At 33.7% G+C, this 22,524-nt stretch overlaps 3 protein-coding genes across 12 annotated transcripts; 1 reads left to right on the forward strand and 2 right to left on the reverse strand.

Annotated features, from left to right (window-relative positions):
- Positions 1 to 208: 208 nt before the first annotated feature.
- LOC110642693 (gamma-tubulin complex component 2) lies at positions 209 to 8,182 on the reverse strand. 2 transcript variants are annotated; one of them, XM_021794808.2, is made up of 21 exons: positions 8,056 to 8,182; positions 7,655 to 7,713; positions 7,415 to 7,460; positions 6,783 to 6,917; positions 6,184 to 6,315; positions 5,549 to 5,632; positions 5,378 to 5,476; positions 5,150 to 5,241; positions 3,969 to 4,041; positions 3,745 to 3,897; positions 3,509 to 3,628; positions 3,329 to 3,382; positions 3,087 to 3,170; positions 2,915 to 2,989; positions 2,698 to 2,826; positions 2,228 to 2,353; positions 2,032 to 2,139; positions 1,462 to 1,524; positions 1,281 to 1,355; positions 797 to 999; positions 209 to 722 (listed from the first exon to the last, which is right to left on the reverse strand). In XM_021794808.2, exons 1-21 carry the CDS (start codon positions 8,137 to 8,139, stop codon positions 596 to 598), a joined length of 2,121 nt encoding a protein of 706 aa, XP_021650500.2. In that variant the 5' UTR covers positions 8,140 to 8,182; the 3' UTR covers positions 209 to 595. The 2 variants fall into 2 exon arrangements, with proteins under 2 accessions (XP_021650500.2, XP_021650498.2); XM_021794806.2 differs by having other exon boundaries at positions 7,415 to 7,463.
- Positions 8,183 to 12,501: 4,319 nt separating this feature from the next.
- Positions 12,502 to 17,873, reverse strand: LOC131168843 (putative metallophosphoesterase At3g03305). Of its 3 annotated transcripts, none has more exons than XM_058149529.1 (4): positions 17,498 to 17,873; positions 16,089 to 16,330; positions 13,858 to 15,441; positions 12,502 to 13,017 (listed from the first exon to the last, which is right to left on the reverse strand). In XM_058149529.1, exons 1-4 carry the CDS (start codon positions 17,799 to 17,801, stop codon positions 12,901 to 12,903), a joined length of 2,247 nt encoding a protein of 748 aa, XP_058005512.1. In that variant the 5' UTR covers positions 17,802 to 17,873; the 3' UTR covers positions 12,502 to 12,900. The 3 variants fall into 3 exon arrangements, with proteins under 3 accessions (XP_058005512.1, XP_058005514.1, XP_058005513.1); XM_058149531.1 differs by having other exon boundaries at positions 13,858 to 15,096; positions 17,498 to 17,824; XM_058149530.1 differs by having other exon boundaries at positions 16,089 to 16,379; positions 17,498 to 17,645.
- Positions 17,874 to 17,996: 123 nt separating this feature from the next.
- Positions 17,997 to 20,035, forward strand: LOC110642704 (ycf20-like protein). 7 transcript variants are annotated; one of them, XM_021794828.2, is made up of 5 exons: positions 18,013 to 18,146; positions 18,277 to 18,330; positions 18,429 to 18,556; positions 18,660 to 18,844; positions 19,482 to 20,035. In XM_021794828.2, the coding sequence occupies exons 3-5, from the start codon at positions 18,527 to 18,529 to the stop codon at positions 19,921 to 19,923; spliced, it is 657 nt and encodes a 218-aa protein (XP_021650520.2). In that variant the 5' UTR covers positions 18,013 to 18,146; positions 18,277 to 18,330; positions 18,429 to 18,526; the 3' UTR covers positions 19,924 to 20,035. The 7 variants fall into 7 exon arrangements, with proteins under 7 accessions (XP_021650525.2, XP_021650520.2, XP_021650517.2 ...); XM_021794825.2 differs by having other exon boundaries at positions 18,453 to 18,556; XM_021794831.2 differs by having other exon boundaries at positions 18,028 to 18,187.
- The last annotated feature ends 2,489 nt before the right edge of the window (positions 20,036 to 22,524 follow it).

Genomic DNA, 22,524 nt, shown 5'->3' on the forward strand with positions numbered 1-22,524 from the left:
ATAACATTAGTAGCTTTTGATTATTTTAATAATTCAATGCAGTATCCATTTCTGCAGGTCTGTCATGGATCGGACAAGTTATATGTATGAGTAGGGAGTAATAACCAAGAAAATGGACGAAGGCATTTATTTATTTATTTTGATGAAAGATGCGGGAATTAGTTTAATTAGAAAAATTTATCAAAATTGACCACATCAAAGAAAACAATTCAAAATAATTTGTGAATCCAATGTCCCTAGTCTATAATTGTCGGACAAACATAAACTGTTGAGATTAAGCAGAAGACCCAAAGGTACATTCTTTCAGGCTGTATGCAAATCTTACACTATTGAGCTAGCTGAAACCCGTGATGCATATCCAGCGTACAACAGGATACAAAGAAGACAGGCTCCCCAGCCCCCAGCAGGTTAGGCCTAAAACAACTTGTGTTACCAAATAGGGCCCTATAATACAAACACTGGTAAGCACTGGCTTCCTGTTTCTCAGACAGACGATGAAGCATATCATTTTCTACACAACAAACGACTGGCAAACCATAAAAAATGTATTCACGCTAATCAATAGCAATTGCTAGACGAAAACAACACTAAAATTTTATTGGTCATTTCTGATGCCAAGAATCCACTGTGCAAGATGAGTCAAATATGGCTCTGCTTGGGAATTACTGCTCAATATTGGACCCAGACTCTGAAGCTCAGCATTGAATTCCCTCTCAAATTTCCTGCAAGATATTACGGCGATTGTGAGATAGAACTTTATGGATTCATATGTACAACTCACATCTATTAGACTTACAGTATAGACTCTGTGACTGTTGTATTCTGAGTCATCATTTTTACTGCCTGAGATTGGCTTCTTGATCTCCATTGCTTGGACTTCTCTGACCTGAGTGAAACATCAGAGGGCTCCTCTAGCTTTGGAATATCAATAGATGACGATATCAGCCACTGAGATGCAGCTGCATACTGCAGGCACACTAATTTCAGCCTCTCCACCTTCTGCAACCAAAAGTTTGACTTTGTGAGAAAAAAAATCTCAAAGACGACCATGAGAATCATAAATCAAGAATTGAGGATTTCCTGCCATCAAGGGCTATTGGCTGGTTTCCATCTGTTGAAGTAGTAGTTTCACCTTTATGTTGTCTTTTATCATAACTAAAATTACATAGTCATTCTTTCTCCTGCCCCATTTTTGAATTTCTCATTGTATAGATGCATTCAATGCCTATATTCAATCCAATACATGTAATGTAACTAGCTTTGGGTATTAAAAATCAAACCTTGAGTAGTTCCGGTAGAAGCAGCAAACATTCTTTGAGACATTTATCAAGGAACAAATCATGATATTGGATAACCTGTTCCAGAAATATATACTTCTCTGTTAAAATAACATCACAGGCGAACAGTTGCTCAAGTATTGCACAACAAATATATTCAAATCCAAAAAGTTGAAGACCATACCTCATCTATACTTTTTGCGGTCTGCATTTTATTATACATCATGTGCCAATTAGGTTCAAGAACCTGAAAACAAGTGTATTCTTTATCAAAATACACATGCCAAATTAGATTCTATAAACAAAAGACAAATTTAAAATTAAACCCAACCCTTCAAAAAGCCTGATGTCTTTGAACTTTGGCAGATCAGAAATAATTAAAAATATCTCAATAATTAGCCCAGCTGCCTACCCAAATCACTTAATATTGAAGACAATTTTGGGTTCAAGAATGTGCCCAAGTATTGGATTCATTTGATTTCCAAGACACATTAGACTAATTTCAAGTGCCAATCAAGCACACCTTTGTCATGCAATATAGGTACTACATGAAAATAGAATAGGTTTGAGCAAAATTATACCAATGGAAAATCACAAAATACATATAACAAAGACTTATCACTTATGATATTTTAAAGAAAAGAACGGTGAGAGAGAGAGAGAGAGAGATAAATCAACCAAAACTTGAACTGGGGGAATCCTTAACATAGTACTGTCAAAAGAAAAAAAATTACAATGATAAGATAAAACCTGCCTCAAATGTTAGATAGTGTAGAAGGCTGTTGATGAATTTCAACATACTACGACAAAGAAGAGCTGATCTAGGGATGGCAGTTCCCCGCATGTTAAGGGCACGAACTCCCTGCATATGTATATTGCAATTGAATTAGAAGCAGAAGAAAAGGCAAGTAAAATTTACCACTTTACATCAACAAGCTTCTAGCCCATACTTGGTGTACTTGCCAAGCCCCACAAAGCTGGCGGTCCACATGTTTACAGTGGAACAGAAAGCGGAAAATCAACTGGTATTTTGTTAGGGCTTTTTTTGAAATAACTATAGACAATGGCCATTGAACCTGAAACAAAACCAAACATTGAATGATCACGACCTAACAAGTAAAATATTTTAAATAAGAAATTGAAGATCATGACATCAAATGAAGTAAAGACAGAGGAAGCTCTAACTATGAAAGTCACAAGGAAATTGGCATCATTCCAATTACAATCCCACAAAGCGGGGTTACTGAAAGGAGTTAGGAGATGATCCAATTTTTTGTTTTTACATTATGTAGCTTCTCTTAAGACTTGAACTTTGCAATGTTCTGGATGCAAGTCCAACTCTTTACATTGTATCAAGTATTTCCTTCAGAATGTCATTTACAATCTCCATTAAATATTTAAGGTCATGCCAGAAAACTACCTTGTAACTCAAAGAAAATGTCTCAAGGCCTGTAATGCTCATTGGCTCCTCTAGATCATTATTATCGGGAAAAGCCCTTGTTCCTAGATCTTTCAGGTTGCCCAGTGTTTTAAGTAAAGAAGATCTTTCCTGAAAGCAAAAGCTTCAGATATAATATAATGACATTTAAAATTATTACTTTCACCCCATAAAAGCAAATGGGATAAGAGTTGCTTACCACACAACATGTCAAGTCCTCATGACATGGATCTGCTGCAGCAGCTGTGGTACGCAAAGCAAGGTCTAACAGAGACTATATTGCAAAAGAGAATATATCAGATCTTGTTACTGAGCATCAATATATTTTATCCAGGTTATTTTTCATTTTAGTAGAAAATATAAGGTGAAACCTGAAGCTTCTCCACCGAAATTTCATCAAGCTTTTTTGTAAGCTCATCTCGAGCTATGTCCGTGAAATGAACCAAAAAATCACCCTGAAATAGTACAATTTAATTAATGTAGAAGGAATTCAAACAAGAACCAGAGCAATTTGCCTCTTCATAACACAAGACAAAAGTTAAATTTCCCAATTGCATAGGGATATACTAAGAAACGTTAAGTCCCAAGTTCACAGATCAATGAACAGAAGTACCTGATCAAGAAGAAGATAGTGCTTTAAAGACCGCAGCTTTCCCATTAGATCATACTACAACATAAAAATAGCATCTTCTTAGGAGATTTGGCAAAATGGAAAGCAATTGACATGGATAATCACATGAACCAAACAAAAAATACAAGAAATATGCATGGAAATTATAAAACCTATGCTTACCTTTTCTTTAATGAGGTTTAAGAGCTCACTGCTGGCAAAATCATAAGCTGCTTTTATGCATTCAAGATACTGATGGTTCGAGCCAAAGTTCATCAATTTGGAATTTTTTGAGGAAGGAACCTAAATATAATAATTCAATCCAGAGCAAGGAAAGATCAACACAAGTGTGGAGGGAGAGTGCTTTTCTTTATGCAAAACTAATATACCGTAAGCAAGGGCAATAACAATATGCAAACCTGAACATTGTGCCCACATTCTCTCATAACATTTAAGTATTTTCCTGTGGTCAATATTGTTCCAGCAATATTTGCAAGGAAGCTAGGAATTCCTTCTTTAAGGCTGTAACGTTGCCTCCAGTACTTAGCATCATAATCCTGTGTGAGGCTCTCCTATAAAAGGAAAACTGTAAGCGTCTTGAGCAACTTTCAAACACCTATCATTTTAAACAGAGTTAATATACCTTATGAAGAGATTTGTTCTCTGCAATGAAAAATTCACCATAAGGATCATCGATGACTCCTTCGTAGACCCACCTAAAAAATACATTTCATTATTATGTGCAAGAGAATCAAGGAAACTGGAAAAATTATACTGTCATGTGGAAAAAATGAACAGAGAGGATTCTCAAGAAATATTAGAAAATCCAGCATGCCTTTTTAAACCAAATATATAACAAATAACTTGCACTTAAAATAAAGCAACAGACTCCAGAATTTACTAAACGGTGGCTTGACTGAATCTGTGAAATACAAAGATAAACAATAGACATGGACGTGATAACACAAGGACATGATAAGATAATAGATAAGGAAATTAACTCACAACACAATGCTTGACATATATCCCCTGGACAGCATGCTTAACATAGAACCTATTTATTATTTGGATCCATATCTTCCTAGGTTTGAATATCTCACAAACATGAGCACGAACACACATATTTTTCTTTCAAACCATACAATCTAGTGATCAGAATATGAATCTTTGCTTCCCCAGAGCAACTGATATCCTCTTAAATATAGTATTTACAAGAACAAAAAGAAATAAAAAAATAAAAAATAAAATAAAATAAAATAAAATAAAACTCTTTTAAGCATATAGAGAGGTTCAATATAACTCAATCATGGATTTCATGATGACCAGACAATAAGGCTACTATGATGCTAAACTCCAATTTAATGTCTACGAATGAATCTTCCTTCTCTGATTTCCAAGTATTGTTAACAGAATAGGGAAAAAGCAAAATCATGTGACAAAAGATTTTCTTTTCAAACATAGATTTTTAATTAATAGGCAAATAGGCATACACATACAATTTTCTTTTCAAACATAGATTTTTAAAGCCTACAGTGATTTATTATATGCTCCAAAAGATTGAAATTCTTTTGTGGGTCTTAGGCAAAGTCTCTGGGCGAAGGGATGTTTTTCTCAAGCTATGGCAATGGATGATAAACATTCAAATGTTGAACCCTGGCAACACACAACTACTTGTTTCCTTGCACCACACAACTACTTGTTTCCTTGCACATGTTACAGACAAACAGTCCAAATAGTAGATTTGATCAGTCAAAACTAAAATGTAAAGCGTATAGCAATGTTAACAACTCAAAACAGATTGAACAACATGCTTGCACAATTTACCTCTCCAATATGCCCAGATAAGCATTGCTTGCACAATGTGTCATCTTCTCTAGCAATGATCTCACTGCACTATCACCAGCCATGGCCTTAGCCTGAATGTAGCCAAAAGCTGTGTTAGGGACAAAAGAACATGAACTAGTGGAGAAAATTCAACTCACAACGACAACAGTTATGTTAACAGTTTTCTGTTGACTAAACAAATAAAGTAAATCAGATATGACATTGCACCTGGCTCTGCAGGAGGTTAAGGACTGCAGATCCTGTAAAATTATTTGCTGAAGCCTTCTTTACAACAGTAGATAATGCTTGCATGGAGCCCATCAAGGGCTGCAATACATGGAAAACCTCTTAAGAAAAAATCCAAGAGATGATATATGTAGGTTTAGGACAAACTTAAACCTGACAGTAAAACCACAATCCTTGTATGGAAAGTTTTCCAAGTCGAAATTGGTGTTCAAGTTGTGCTACCATGGCCTGGTAATCCTGATGAAGACATTACAATGACATTTGATTTAGGAGAAACACACATATTTAGTGTGCAAAGAATGTAACCTTTAAAATGCATATGGTATTTCACATTTTGCGCTAAAAAAATGCTTATAGGCCGGCCAGCAGGACTAAGTAAACATGTGTGAATTCCAGATTATCCATATGTGACGTTTTATTCAATTACTCATTACAGAAGGCATTATTACATTTGAGATCTTCCAGGGAACTTTATCCTCCTGCTTTTTGTTTGCCTTTTTGATCTCCAATTCCAAGCTTCTTTTCATGTTTTGACTACATAAGAGGCATTCTCTTTTCTTTTTGGTTTATATGTAACTCTCTAAAATTATATGTTTTTATCAACATATCAATATTGATGGAGCAGACATTCTACTTAAAATAATTTGAAATGCACATGCAGCAACCACAGGTAAGATAAATTAAGCACACAAATATTCAATGGAAGCAGCAAATACTACAAATACAGGCAAAATGGAAACAAATGCAACAATAGTTTAATTACATGACTCACAGCACAAAGAACCTACCAGAAGAAGTGCCCTGAGTGCAGCAGCAAAGGCATGATTAACTACGCCACTCTTGAATTGTGACCTTGACTCAACAAACTGGTCAATCAAAAGATAGCTCTCACATAAAGGAAATATCCATTTTGCTCTTTCCTGAAATACATGCGTTCATCAGTTCAAATGATTTTGAAAGGCCGCAGCTGTTATAATCACAAATCAGTAAGTCCATGATACACATAAATTCTTTACTCTCTTAAATTGATAACCTATTAAGGCAAAGGTTCAAGAGTGCTCTTCCTGACTTTAAAATGTTTTGTGCATATGACATATGCGAATACAAGCATAGATACATATTTAAATATCAAAAATTAAACTCCGTTGTGGCTGTGTTGATCCTCAGTAATAAAGCATCCTTTAATTATGTTAATCTTTTTCAAACTGATGGAAACTACACAAATGAATAAAATACAATACTAAACATCTACTCAATTTTTCAATCAACATAGCAAAACAACAATCAACAACAGCCACTTATGGCAGAACATGCCTAAATGGTATTTAAACCAGAATAATTTCCCAAGCTATCACATTCATATGGTAGAGCTAGAGTAATATAATACCTGCAGTGCCAAATCCATTGAAGCGTCAATCTGGAAAGTAATTTCATCCTCCTTTCCATGGACTCTTTTGATCAAAATATATTGTCCTTCAATTCCAACTAATGCAGACATAAGATTGTCGATGACAATAAGTTCCTATTTCCAAGAAAAACAATAACTATTAGTCTATTGTCCGTGACTCTATCTCAACAAGATAACAAATCATTTAAAAACAAAGTGGTCAAATTAGAATGTAATAAGAGTTGCATATTGCTGCCTCTATGTGTGTCTTCAAGATGAAACAGAAAGTAATTCAATTTCAAGAAAACAAAAATTGCTTTTTTCTCCCTGCATTGGAATTTCTAAACAACCCTATGCAATAGATTAAGATGAATTTTCTTTTCCCAGTAGAGCAGGCTTTCCTTCATTTTAAAATAAAATTTTTTAATTTGAATCTGCAAAACAGTGAGGCAGAAAACCTCCGAAAATGTTCAAATAATAACAACAAAAATGATATTTAGAGAATTCAAAGTAATCATTAGCCGATGAAATGTAAAATTTCTACATATCATACTAGACAAATAAAAATTAAAAAAGAAAACCAATGCAAGAACATTTGAAAAACAAAAGTATTTGAGAGCCGTGAAACACACCTGGACTGCAGCATCATAACAACCAATGGCCTTGTCAATTCCGGGGCTGCTAAAATACACACAAAATTTTATTAAAAAAAAACTTTATTTTTACAAACATGTTTTAATTCATTCCATAAAAATATGAAATTTCAAATAATGAAGTTTTTTAAAAAAAAAAAAAACAAAAGGAAACGAGCAAAATGAGATGATACATGATAATTACTAGAAAAAGCCATTGAACCAAATACATGAGCATACCTAAAGGAATCTAAGGAGAGTCCCTTTGTACCAGCAAGCCTCGAGGCTCCTTTTGTTTCCTAAATAGAAAAGGGGGAAAAAAAAAAAAAAAGAGGTCATCACAAGGTAGAATTTTGAGTGACTTTAAATTGGGAAAGTCAAGAAATTGGACTTCTAAATTGTTAAGCTCAATGCTTCAGGAATCAGGAGGGAAAATCAAGAAAAGGGGAAAATCAAAATCAAGTAACCCTCACAGCCAATGTACTTTCAATTATGGATTTCAAAAGCAACAACAGTAATTCTTAATAAATAAAGAGAATGAATTTCGGTTGTCCTTTTTTAAACTCTTTCACTTTAATTGGTTAAAATGTTCGTTTCTCGGGAAAATGATGAGATCAAAATAAAAGGAAAAAGAAAGACACCTGGTGGAAACGGCCAGTGAGGAAGGGCCTCTCGACGTTCCAGCGAGGGGTTGAAGGACACGACGGCAAGGGTGCTGCTTCCATTTCTATTCTCTCTGGCCTGCATCACTGTAATCACGAGTTCATTTTCAAAGATGGAAGTAGGGGTGGCCACGGTTCGGTTTCGAACCGGAACCGGTTCGGTCAAAACCGGACCGAAACCGGTTAAACCGGAACCAGTTTCGAACCGGACTGAAATCGCCCTTTTACGGTTTGGTTCAGGTTCATATTTTTTAGAAACCGTGAACCGGCGGTTCCGAACCGGATTGAACCAATAGTTCTAAACCGGACCAAATTAATGATTTAAATACAAAAAAATTCAATAAATACCTCACTCCACTCCTAATTCATTTATTTATATATACATGTCATTAATTCTCTACACAATTATTTTCTACACTCTCTTTAATACTCAATACTCTTTTAATTTCTCTCAAATTTTCTAAATAATTATTTTCTACACTCCTTTTAATTCTCAATACTTTTATAATTCTCCTACTTTATTATTTTATATGCTCACTAAAATTTTTAATGCTATATCAATTACTCTGTTATTATTTTATATATTCAATAAAATTTTCAATACCCTCTATTTTGATTTTTTTTCTTTTATATTTTTTTAATTATCAATTATCATATAATTTTTTAAAAAAGGGCAAGTAATACTCAACTCAATTCAATTAAGCTTTTATCCCAAAAATTTATTGGGGTTGGCTATATGGATTCTCTTTTTCCACTCTAAACGATTTTGGGTTAAATCATCGAAAATGTGTACTACTTTTAGGTCATGTTGTACTATTCTCCTTTAAGTTAGTTTAGGTCTACTTATTCTTTTCTTTCTATTCTCTAACTCAATGTGCTCTACATGTCTAACTAGAATTTTCCTATGTCTATGCTTCACATTACCAAACCACCTCAATCTCCCTTTTCTCAACCTGAAAATTTTGATTCATATAAATCCTAAAGGGATACATAGGCAAAATTAAGTTCATGTACCTTTTTCTAATTTTTTTTAAATTAATTTCATCTCTAGTTTTTAATAAGTTCAACTATTTGCTTATTAAATTTTTCTTAAAAATAAGTTAATTTTATTCTTTTTATTCTTATTTTATTTTGATTAAAAGATTTCTAAGAAAAATTAAAATATTTTTACAAATATAACTTAAATTATAAATCAATAAAATTTTTCTCTAATTTTTTTCCTTTAAATCGCTCTTAAACCGCTCCAAAATCGCTTCCAAACCGTTTTAAACTGTCATTTTTTGAACCGTCTCTTCAACCATTTTAAACCGGGGCTCGAACCGGAACAGGCGGTTCAGGAAACATCCTCCAAATCATCCCATGACGGTTTGGTTCAGGTTCATGATTTTATTGAACCTGAACCGGCGGTTCAAGAACCGTAACCGGCGGTTCCTGAACCGTGGCTACCCCTAGATGGAAGTGGCGAGTTATCATATTACTACAGAGTTGAACCGATAGAGCATTTCTCGAGTTATAATGGTAGACCCAAATTTTATTAATAGATTGAGCCTCGGATCAAGATCTTTCAAGAGGGCTCTTGTAAAATTTCGGCCAGATAGACGAAATTGATCCTTAATTGTGGGAAATTATAACCTCATAACAGTGTGGATGATTCGACATTATTAATTATATATAATTCTTAAATAAAAAATTATTATAAAAATTTTCCATTAATATAACCAAAAGGGGAGTTAGGAAAAAGAAATATTAAAATATTTATATTTAATCCTTAAGTCATATATAACGTTAACATGGTCATATAAATTAAATATTTGCATGTTGTTATACTAATTTTTAGGGCAATATTAAGTTAAAAAATTGCAATATATAACAATATGAACCAATAATGACCTAACTCATTATCTAAAATGTTAGCCCATTAAATTTTTTCTTAAATGTGGCAAAAAAAATAACAATTCATTAATTTAAATATACAAAATCTTTGTTTAAAAAAAATATAAGCTTATTGAATAATTTAAATATAAATTATTTGAAAACATTAACCTAACTGTTATAATATTGTTTTAAATAACTTGGTCTCATAAATGCTTATTTTTTTTATTGGCCTATTTATTTACTTAAAAATAAATTTAAAAAATGACAACGATCAATTTTTTAATTAAATTGGGCAATAAATAAATTTTAAATTATTAAAATATGAACTCAATTATTTTTTTATTTAATTAGACTAATAAAAAATTAACTTTATAATTGACTCATTAATTAGTGAATAATAAATTAAATATTGTTAAACCGGCTAACGATTTAAAAAGTTGAAAAATGAATGATCAATGAATAGTAATTGAGCTAATTTTTTTTAATTAGTTGAGTTAAATTCTTTTAAATTTATTAGGCTATATGCTTAACAAAATATCACACAACTTAATTTTTAAATAAAATTAAAAAAAATTTAAAGAAAAATTCTAAAAATGTTGAACACTAATTTTTTTTTTAATTTTGTTAAATTAATAAAAACTAATCTATTTAAAAAAAATCTTATTTTATAAAAAATAAATTTAAAAGAACTTTTAAATTACTATAATATTGGCCATTAATATCCATTAGCCCAATATATTTTAAATTAATTTAAAAAATTGTTTAAAAGTAAATACTTAAACATATTTTAGATTATGATTAAGGTGGGCTAGTCAGTTTAATGGGCTAATGAAAAAAAATAGAATATGGCCTATTAATTTTGAAAAAATATGGCCTATTAATTTTGAAAAATGGGGCCATCTTTTTAATTCTTTAAGTTTGGATATATTGGGCCACATATATGGGTATATTTAAATTAAAATGTTTCAAAACTATTGCTTATTAACAAATTGTATGTTAGTGTTATATTTATCGTTGATCTCATATATTTAAATATTAATAAATTATATAACCTATTTTTAAAGGATTAAAATATGGGCAATATTTTTTCAATTAAGGTGCACCAATAAAAAAATTACCTTCATATTAATAGAATATACTCATTAAATTTTTTTATTTAATTGAACCAATGAAAAATATTTAGACAGCCGTATGCCCGTATATTTTAAATGTATTATAATAACTTTAATAAATTTTTATTGGCAGACTAATTTTTAAATTTTAAAAGTGTTGCATATTTAAATATCCTAGTATTTTCAAAGTATGTTAAAATGAATATTTTTATATTCTAAAATAGACAATATTAACTAAAACATAGCTATAATACTTAATTAATAAACATTAATATATAACAAAATAGCTCAATTAATGGGTAATTAAAAATTTTATAATGCATTATGTTTAATTGTGAGTGAAGTGCATATTTGGAATATAAGGTTATTTGTCCTAGTAAAAATTTTAAATATCAACTTTTAAATTACTTAGAATATTAGTCTATTAAAAAGTTTATTTTTTAGTTGATATTAAAAATTAGTTTTTTGCTAAACTTTTCCTGGACCTAACTGGGCCAATTTAAATAAAAATTAATCTAGAACAAATAATAATATTTTACTTATTAAACTATTGAGCTAATAATTTACTAATTTAATTAGCCTCAATTATTAAAATATTCAATTAAATTATCTAATAGAATATGTTCTAATAAAAAATTACTCAAAATATCCAAATGTTGAGCACATATAAAATAAACTTAGTGATTGACACCCATTTACTAGAACATATTCTATTTAAATATTTATTAAATTATTAGGTCATTAAACAAAAAAAATGCTTAGGTGAATTAGCCTACATGATTACTTAATTTAAATAATGTTAATATCAATATTGGTTCATATTTAATAGGCTAATTTAACATTAGAATATTACTTAAAATATTTTTTAATGAGTTTGTCATTATTAAAATATCAAGATGGTTTTGTTTAAAGGCAAAATAAGTTGGAAAGCCATTGAGCTTCATGCTTCATTAGTGCTTGAACCTCATATATTCCATCAACTCTATCTTGAAAGATATCTTTATCCATAGTTTGTTATAATGATTATACTTCTTGCACCAAACCAATCATGCTCTCTAGCTAAAACTTCTATTTGCTTGTAATCATCAAGAATAATATGAAGCTTTTTGAGACGAAGTTGTTTCATGGTAAAAACCAGTCTTGAGTTGGTATTCCCTTCATGGTCCAATGCATAATAATGATTCAACCTGTGAAACTCGCAATTCTATTCCCAAATCCTTGAAATCATATGAGCACGGATGCCTTGGATGTTTCAAAATTTCCTTGATTATGAAATCTTGTAGTGGACGACAGCAAGAGCGCCAAATCAACAACTCCACATCCTTATTACGAGAATTAATTCAAGAACACAGCCACAGGCCCACAGCAATTTAGGACCTTGAGTTTCTAATACATAGTGATGCAAAATGTTTGCAAAGAACTAAACGGAAAAGAGAACTAAAAAACAGTGCTATAAGTACTATCATTATTAATTCTTTTTCAAGAATGCATACTCGCATTCTAGTTTTCAGATTTGAGCAGATACTCTATTTCATTCAAGCAACATCAGCTATAGCTACCAGCCTACCACTAGTATAAAAACTGAAACTTAATGTTTTGATTTTCCCCTCAGCATTGGTTTTGAGTTCAGATAAGCAACAATCACGTTGGAAAGTGTTTCTTGTACTTGAATTTATTTCACTATAATATATTGAGAGCAGCAATAGTTCACCATTTCTGATAACTTGAAACAGGGTTTTGTGTTGATGTCACCAAGCTTCTTCACATTTTGCAATTACTTTCCATAATCATATAAATAGTTTGATGTTGTAGCTCAAGGTCCTCACTCTGGCACTTGTTAAATCCTCCTGGTTTTGTAGATAGTGTAAGCCAACAGCAATGGAATTGCAAGGCTATAGCCCGGAAAATGGAACAATGGGTTCATCTCATAAGCTTTCATAAGGGCTCTGCAATTCTACAAGAAACACAACTGATTCAGAACAGATAATGGTAATTAAATCCAGTGAACACTAGTCAATGTTCTTTATTATGTAGTCCCCATAAAAATGGTCTCGAGTGATAAAGGCCATTAGGAGAAATCAAATAATGGTGCCTTAATGGTTCAAAGTGCAAATATCTTTTCCATCTTACTCTAAAATTATCAGACACCACATCCATACAGATTTTCAGAAACAAAACAACATGGTCCTTCCCAAAACATTATATATATATATATAGACGCGCGCGCGCCCACACACACACTTTTCCACTCTCAATTCAGTATCAGAATTATACAACTAACTGTTTAATCCTAGAAAGTGTTGAGGCTTTCTCTTGAATGCGTGATTCCTTGAAACCTACTGAGATGTAAAGCTGGTATTTATTTCTTTCCCCTTTTTAGTTTCTTCTGTCATGTTTATCATCGAATTAGTCTAAACTACAGGCTTAAAAAAAAAAAAAAAAAAACCAATTCTGATTTCATCATCTTTCTACTTTGCCGTACAAGATTTCCTAATTCTAGTTCCCAAGCATAAGTTACCCAATCCATGAATTTCAAGCTATTATCACTTTGGTAGGAGGAAGGCTGGGATCTCATCTTGTTTTCTCAAAAATATGGGATTCATGCTGGGGAGAGTGTTACAATATTATCACTAACAGAAGTAAGTTTTAGTAATTAATCACTTCAAACTTCCTGCTAAAATCATGAAAGTAACCCACCCACCAACCCTCTCTGTGCGCAATTTTATAAGATATGATGTATATACTTCACATAGCCATATTTTTCACTACAAGTTGCATAGGAATTGAAACTCACCATAAAATGCTTCCAACAGATTCCCAAGCAAACCACCAATAGAACTTTCCGAATGCACCTACGACCAAAATAAAATTTCAGTCTTCTATCTCCCTGTTTATCAAGCACTTGAGATTTCTTATTCATCTGACCAGAATCATCATCTTCTTTCTTCCCTGAAAGAGATAGAAAATGTTCCTTGAACATGCCTCTTTCAGCAGCCAATGCCCCAGCAACAAAAGTAGCAGGCAAAACCACAAAGATGAGATGGGGAAGGACAACCACCATTATATCTGGAGATCCAATGTACTCCTGATTTCCGTTGTCATTGGATGATCTTACCACCCATCCCATGTAGGTCATGTACCCCTTATCCTCACCATCAGTGAAAACTTGCCCAATAAACCAGGGAAACAATAAAAGGTATATCAAATACCCTAAAATACCAAACCATGTAATGGGAAGCCTGCAGAGGTCCTGAAAAACCCATGCTATACCATTGAAGAAACTTTTTTCAACAATAAAAGACTTGTAAGAGTACTGCTTCTTTGAAAATAAGAGAAGAAGTCTTGGAATAAGCAGAATGGATAACATTAAATATATAACAGACCAGAAGATTGGATAATACAACTCAGCCCATTGACAACCCATCACAAAGAATTCCTTCCATGTCCATGAGATCTTAGTAGTTAAACCATTTACTGAAAATGGCCTTAGTTCAGACAAAGTTGATCTTCCCATTATGTCAATTACTTCTATTTGCAGCCAAAATCTATCAGGAGATGGATCATCGAAGGCTTTGTGATTCCAAGGAGCTGCATAAAAATCTCCCCTGGACATATCTACCACAACCTTCGTCATGGGTGTTTCCAAGACAATATTCAGAGTTCCAGGTCTTGCATCATAGATCCTGGCAACAACAGACACAATTGGAGAAACAGAAAACACAAGAGCTCTGATTGTCTCATAAGATGAAGGGACCATATGTTGACATTCATACTTTTGATGCCATGAAGATGTTGACATGAAGCGAGAATCTAGTGGAAATGTGGGCAATACAATAGTTTTTTTGGCTCCTGATTTGAAATCAATGTCCAAATATGAAACATGACCTCTGTCAATAGCCATAATCCGCATGGCTCTACTTTTCCTCCAGTCACCCATCTCCCACTCCCAGAACTCCTCAGCTGATGGAGCTCCAAATGAACAGTTTTTTGCACTTCCTGAAGGTATTTGTTGCATATTTAACTGAAAAAATTTCTGCAAGGACAAAAGGTTTTGACTTGACGTTGACTGGTGGTGCCGTTTTAAATTCTTACCAAACCTAGCATGAAGATGCCCACACAAATAAGCTGATATGGAATGATTAAGAAAAATATCTTTCAGGCTCTTCCCAGAATGCGAGGATGCTGAGAATGAAAGTGGAAAATGTCCAAAGGATATTTTAGTTACAGGTTTATTTGTTTGAGAATCCCATTGTGATAGCTGAGAATCTAATTGAGTTAATAGTTGGTCAGTGGGATGCCCAAAAAGATTAGTTGGGCCCCGCAAACCAACAGACATTGCAGTGTCCAACCCAATAAAGAGATGTTTGCGCTCGCCAGTCTGGAAGACAGAACAGAAGGGACTACGATGAGAGAGAGTAAATAAAATTTTATGCTTATCATTGAACAAATGGACAAAATTGCATTTTTAACCCGGCCTCATAATATTGATGTTCAATGATAAGCAAGAAGTTACTGTAGCATTTGAAAGTTCACTTGATAGAAGATTTCCCAAAGTGAACATAAATGCCTAATGGAAATGACATCACTTAAATACTCTAATTCATTCCACTGGTTAGAGAAACATAACAAGTGAAAAACTAAAGAAAGAAGAAACATTTCCACAATAGTTACCTAAAGTGCGGTGTGAAAATTTTCATTTCATTTCATTTCTTTCTTTTTTGATATTTAAGTTTGGATGAAGGTGACAAGAATATTAAAGCAACTACCAGAAAGTATTGAGACCATGAACAGCCAATATTAGATGACAGGCATTGTTTAAGGAACAAATAATTTAAGCGATTACCAAGATCAAAAGGGACATTTTGGGCTGCCAAAATAAAATAAAATAAAATGTTGGATGAAATTAAACTTCAAAGGATTCTAGCTGTTAAATTAATAAATTACAACTTCAAATTTGACTAGTAGATGCAATGCATGAAAGTGATTATTTATAAGTATAAACTTAATCTAGAGGAAGCGACAGACCTCAAGGGTAACACTGTTGACATTTCCCCTTCTTGCTAACTGCCCATTAATGCTGTATTTCGAAAAGAAATCAAATGAACCACCAACAACGGGTACTCCAAAAATATCATGATTTCCTCTGAGATCATAGAAGATGTTCTTATCAAGTCCACTTCTTTTCACAACATCTTCAATTATATTTTGGTATTCTAGCCACTCATCTTCGTTTTGTTTCATTACTAACAAGTCCTTGCTTTTCCCATCTGGAAAAGAGAAGAATAATGTATTTTGAGGAGATCCGTCCGGACATCACTAGGATTGGTAAAGGCAGTTTAAAAGTGAGAACATATATTTGGCATACTTCCAAATAAACAAATATAAAATTAATCAAAAGGGGGAAAAACAGATTCTTCTCTTAATGGTATCTTGCAGTATAATGGCAGCCCATTAAAGATGAAAGACTAATTCTCCATATGTGACAAGGAGATCAAGGATGAGATCTTGCATTATTAAAACCATGAATAACAGTAATAAGATATCATCAATCTGGGAAACATAATTCAAAGAAAGGAAGCATGGAGTCCATTCGAATGAATAGAAAAGAAATAAAGAAACTGAATTTTTAAGAACCACTTCCAGCTAAGAAAACTTAAATGTGTAAGGAAAGGAACAGCTGCATGCAGTTAGTTTCTCTTTGGCACATCGAACTCGCGTACAAAGAAACAGACTTACCCTTTGTTTGAATCCTTAACTTGGCAAGGGAAATGAAGGGAAATTAGAGAGAGGAAATGAAGAGAAAAGAAAAGAAAGTAAATTTAATTTACTCTAATAGAGGAGAAATACAATTTCTTCTATAGGAGAAATAACTATTATACCCTCATTTCCTTTCTTATACTTATATTATAGAAGGATATTTAAATATTTTAACTACAATTTCTCACCATTTCCCACCAATTTAGAGAGAAATATTTTGAGTTAAAATTTCTCTTCATTTCTCCTCCTTTTTCTCCCTTTCTCTTCAATTCTCCCTTTCATTTGTTGTCCAAAGGAATTTAAAGAAATCAAGTTTCTTTTCTTTTCTCTTCTCTTCATTTCTCTCAATCCAAACAAAGGGTTAGGGTTATTAAGAGAAGAATCTGATTTTTTAGGTTTTATGGAGATAAAGGTTTAAGTAAAAAGAAGAATCTTTAAATTCACTCGATCATCATTTGCACCAGATATGGCTTTGAAATAGCATTAATATCTCGAATTTTTTCTTATCTCAGTTCAAATCTCCATTCACAATTCATTTCTTGACCAACGACAAATTCATCAATGTACAAACAGAATATCCAAAATAAACCCACAATTCATTTGCATGTGTTTTCAATAAATCAATAACGCCTTAACAAGAAATTCATGAACAATTACACCCAAAAAAAAAATCATACCTGTGAGATCACCAGTGATGAGGACGAGAGAAGGGTTAATCATTTGAAGAGCAGGACCTACAATTTTCTTGAAGTCAAGAGCTCTATCAGGTTGGTGGACACTAAAATGGAGATCAGATAGCTGCACCACCCATATCACTGATTCTGGGCCTCCTTTCACTTCTATCACCCTGCCATTCCATTGTTTGGGTTGTAAGGAAAACAATTGCTCTGCTTCTTCTTCTCGGTGTTCTTGTTGTGCAGCAAGTGAATTTATGCGCATAGAGGTCAAGAAGCATAGCAGCATCAAAACTTTAGTACGCATGTTCCCAAACCGTAAAATTGCTGTTTCTGCTTTTTTTGAAATTCATGACTCAGCTAACATATAGCTAAAGAGGCAACCCATGGCAGTCATAGGTATAAGCATAAACTGTGTCCACAAAGATGTGGGCTTCTATTCTCTGCACCCAGGTATATCGAGTGAGAAACTTTGTCCACTCCCATTGTGCCACCTGGACTGCCGAGATAGCAGTCCTTTTTTTTTTCCTCCCCCTCTATCTGTCCTTGCTTTTGTGTGCCTCTCTTGTTCCTTCTCTACCACCTCACAGGTAGTAGAGTAGCAGCAAACTCGGAGAAAGCTGGAAAGGCTGAAGCTTCACTTTCATTGGAGGTTAGGGATTTGCTTTTCTGCATCTCTATGTCTATATACTTGTAAGTTAATTTTACACTGCATTATAGACTGAATCCCTAAAAAAATAAAGTTAAAAGGAAATTAATTACACATAAATTGATATGTATAGGAGCGCAGGGGGAGAGAGAGAGAGACAGACAGAGAGAGATAGAGAAAGAGGGAGGTAGGAAAATCCAATTTCCCGACTTGATATTCTATTAATCAAGAAAAAAAGGAGAAAACTTCTTTTCCAATGATAAATTATCTTGTTCCTTTGTCAAGAGTTTTGGATAATTCTGTACTCAGACAAATGTATAGCATTCAAAGTTTGTGAGGAGATCTCGATGTCTTTGCGAGGACGTAAAGATTAGTACAAGAACATGTTTAATGGTCTTCGATTCGAGCAACAAGTAAGGAAAGAGCACTAGTCAAATTGAATGTTTGAGAAATAACCATTCTTTCCATTTGTAGATGGTTCTGAATTCTAATGCTTTGTCAAATGTCTGCTTATAGTTCATGGCCTGTCAAGTGGGAGCGAGGATGCTGAGGTCTGGTTTATTAGTGATGGAGAGTGAAGTCTCTGAAAGATCATGTAAGACTCTCAAAGCGTATGCAATGCAGAACTGGAGCAGTGAGCTGAATTTTAGTGGACATACATCAAAATTTGGCGTAAAGTCTTTCCCTTTTCTCAGGAGGAGGTACACTTAAAACTTTTTGGACATTGAGATTGTCACTCAAAGGGGATTTTCTTTATGTGGATCCATGACCATGACATTGTATTGCAGTGTTCACATCAAGATAGTTAAGTATCAACACATAAGAAAATTCCGATAGTCACTTATTAGTGGTTAGTGGTTTTGTGCTACATATAAGACTTGGTCAAACCTCCTTTCTTTTAAGTTGGGCCCGGTCCTGGTATCAGTGTCGAGGTCATGGGCCAGAATGGCTGACAGGTGCTGAGAGAATTGTTGGAATTGAGTGGATAAGTGGATATCTGAAAGGAGAGATCTTTAGGTTACTCATAGAATCAGTTCAAGCATGACCTGTTCATTGATTTGAGGACTTTAGTGGAATGTGAGTTGGTCTGTTACTTGGTTTATTGACATTGCATCCTGTTCGTTTGATTTTTTTTTTTCCATTTGCTTCATTGGGTATTTTTCTTGTATCAGTGGACTAATGGAAAGGCATATGGATTATGATTCTATAAACATCCCATTCCTTACCTACTGTGGCAAATTAGGTTTTTACCTCCATAATTGCAAACCTGTTATGAGATGTTTGGTTTAGTATCCTGCACATTTATATCATGCCACTGATTCTCCTGCTTTGAAACAGGCTTCAATTGAGAAGACATGATTGGAGAATACTATTTGCCTTGAACACAGGGGGGTTATCTGGAAATGGTGGACAAGAGAATCTTGATGGTGACAGTGGTCTTGGTGGCACGCGATTGGGAAGGATAGTAAGTGCAGGTGGCCAACAGCTACTACAGAAGCTGAATTCGGCAAGAAAGAACTTCCCCATGAAGATATTTCTCGTTCTATTGGGTTTCTACACCGCAAATGCACTTGCTACAATTCTTGGACAGACGGGTGACTGGGATGTATTGGTCGCAGGTGTTGTGGTTGCTGCCATTGAAGGGATTGGCATGCTAATGTACAGAAAGCCCTCTTCTCTATCCACTGGGAGATTGCAGTCTTTTGTAGTGATGATGAACTATTGGAAAGCAGGAGTGTGCTTAGGTCTTTTTGTGGATGCATTTAAATTAGGTAGTTGAACTCCTCTTCCTCATCCTTCCCCTTGAGGTTCTTTTTCAGACAATTTGACTGTTGTATCCCTAGCAATTGATCAGTTATCAATAATCATGCTTCAAATGTAATTATCTTTCACATTTGATTGATTACCTCTGTTGCTGTCATTGTTCACTGCACACATGAACACAGATTCCGGTTTATGTAGTTGATTGGAGTCAGAATTCAACACAGATATAAGGCCTTTTGACTTGGTATTTAGGCTGATAAAAGAGATTGAATGCCATTGAAAGAGCATTTGATTAGTCACTTTCAGACTTTATTTTGTTAATGCATTTTGCATGGGTGCTTGTTGGTGTTATCTCTGTAGGCAGGTCGATGATTAATAGATTGCAACTTACTTTATTGAAAGCAAAATTATCTTACAACTCAAAATATCTTTAGAATGCATTTGTTTCATAAATCTCTTTTACGTCAACTTTTACTTCATTTTTTATATTATTAATATATGGGCATTGATTCGTTAGTGAAGCTGCTATTTATTCGTTTGTGGTAATTGACAATGTGGGCAGGCCACGCTTGTACCCATTTCACATCAATGGTTGATACCAGGCTTTTTCTTTCTTTCTTTCTTTCTTTCTTTCTTTCTTTCTTTCCCTGTTAAATTTTGGGAAGGGATTGGTTTAGTTGGAGTGGGCACTCACCATTGTTTTTGCATCATCATAATTTAACGAGGAAAAGCAGACATCTCCTTGCTTTAAACCACCAAACATAATAATAATAATAATAATAATAATAATAATAATAATAATAATAATAATAATAATCCATATATTGCTTTAGACGAGCAACAGAATTCTGGTATTTCATTAAACAGCAAAATAGTAGACATTGTAACATTAAACTAGGCCTATATTCAAATTTGCAAAATTACACTAAATTGTGGGAGAGGTGGAGGAGGAGAAAAAGAAAAGAACGAGTAAGAAATTAGACTTTGTGCATTACAATGCCAAAGCTACCTCAAATGTAGATGGCTTTTTGCTTCAGACTCAATCTTGTTTACCTTTTCTACTATGTACTGAATGTTTTCTGACAAGCCTTGTGTGTGCTCATCAATGTGGTTGAAGAGAAGATTTATAAATTCTCTGAGGGAAGTAGACCGTTTTCTCTCCATTATCGGCTCTTGAGTTAGTTGATTGACTCCTTACAGCTAAATGCAATTTGAATCGTAAATATATGCAGTATGAGAAATTATTTAACAAAATCTTCTTACCAACAGCACAAACAAACTAAATAATTGATGCTACAGCCACCAAAACGATACCCGAAGGCGAGCAATGTATAATTAAGTAATAAGTAATGAAGCTCAAATCTGGTCCAAGTAACAACAAAGTACTTGAACAGGATGCTCGGATACTCGGACAAGAGTTACTCGCTCAAGCATATTCTTGAATGCTCGGACCAAATGAAAAGATAATTCTGACTTCACAAATAGATAGGCATCTAACTATTGCCAAGAAAGCGCTCTTTCTTTTTACCACTCAAGTTTCTGGAAAGATATATTAGTTGACATTTAAATTTTGAACAAATTCTAACACTGCTCAGATAGTGCTTTACTAGCATTGGAACAAAGCTAACCACGGTCCACACATCAGCAAAATTTTGAAAGCGCCCGTGAAAGGTTGCAAGGCATTGATACAGACTCAAGACAAGTCCAAACAATGGTTCATCCTGAATCCAAAATTAGGAACTAGGGGAATGCAGATAAGAAGATATGTATCATTTCTGATTTCATAAATTTTAGTCCTCTTTGAACAATTCTAGCTAATCACAATTTTATTCCAGCATCATTTGCAAATAGCTATTTTTCCGTATATTACTAAGACAAATCCTAAACTGTTCTACTTTATATTTGAAAAAGAATACAGGCGTAAAAGTGTGAATCAGCCAATGCAGTTTGTGTGTGTGAGATGGATTAGAACTGGACATCAAAACCATTCATTATATCCACCTATCATGCATAGTGCAAACTAAGCACAGTGATTTAAAAATCAAAATAACTGCAGAGGTAAGAACTGACTGGAATTTGATACACCGTGCCCTTTGATGTAGATCATCAGTCAATGGGTGAGAGTGCTCCTTTACCAAGCTTCTTATAAACCACTTCCCTGTACGCTGCTTTTTGAGTGAAACCCTTGCTTTGCAGCCCACTGTAGTAGGAGTCAGTCCGTGTTCGTCGAGACCTTTTATATGTCATCTCATTCCTATTTTTGGGCTTTTGGTAACCCTCTCTACTACAAACAAGTGTTCGTGAAATGACAGATCCATCACGTTGAAAGGTTTGTTGATCCCTAATCCGGGTTAGTAAACCTACACGCATGGCATACGTAGAATAAAATTCAAGTGCAGCAGCTTCCGATTCAAATTCTTGCCCTACAGATGGTTCATCTACTGTTAAATCTGGCTGTGATACTGCTTCAATATAACTTCCATCCATCACCAGCAATATGAGGATTACTATCAGTTGAGTACTTCACTTGGAACATCTGTACTACGTTCAGAATCCACAACAGCACAGGAATTGCAGATGCAAGAAAGTAAGGGAATATCCAATGAAAGAACCAAAA

The sequence above is a fragment of the Hevea brasiliensis genome, chromosome 7 (assembly GCF_030052815.1).
Source record: "Hevea brasiliensis isolate MT/VB/25A 57/8 chromosome 7, ASM3005281v1, whole genome shotgun sequence".
Taxonomy (NCBI): domain Eukaryota; kingdom Viridiplantae; phylum Streptophyta; class Magnoliopsida; order Malpighiales; family Euphorbiaceae; genus Hevea; species Hevea brasiliensis.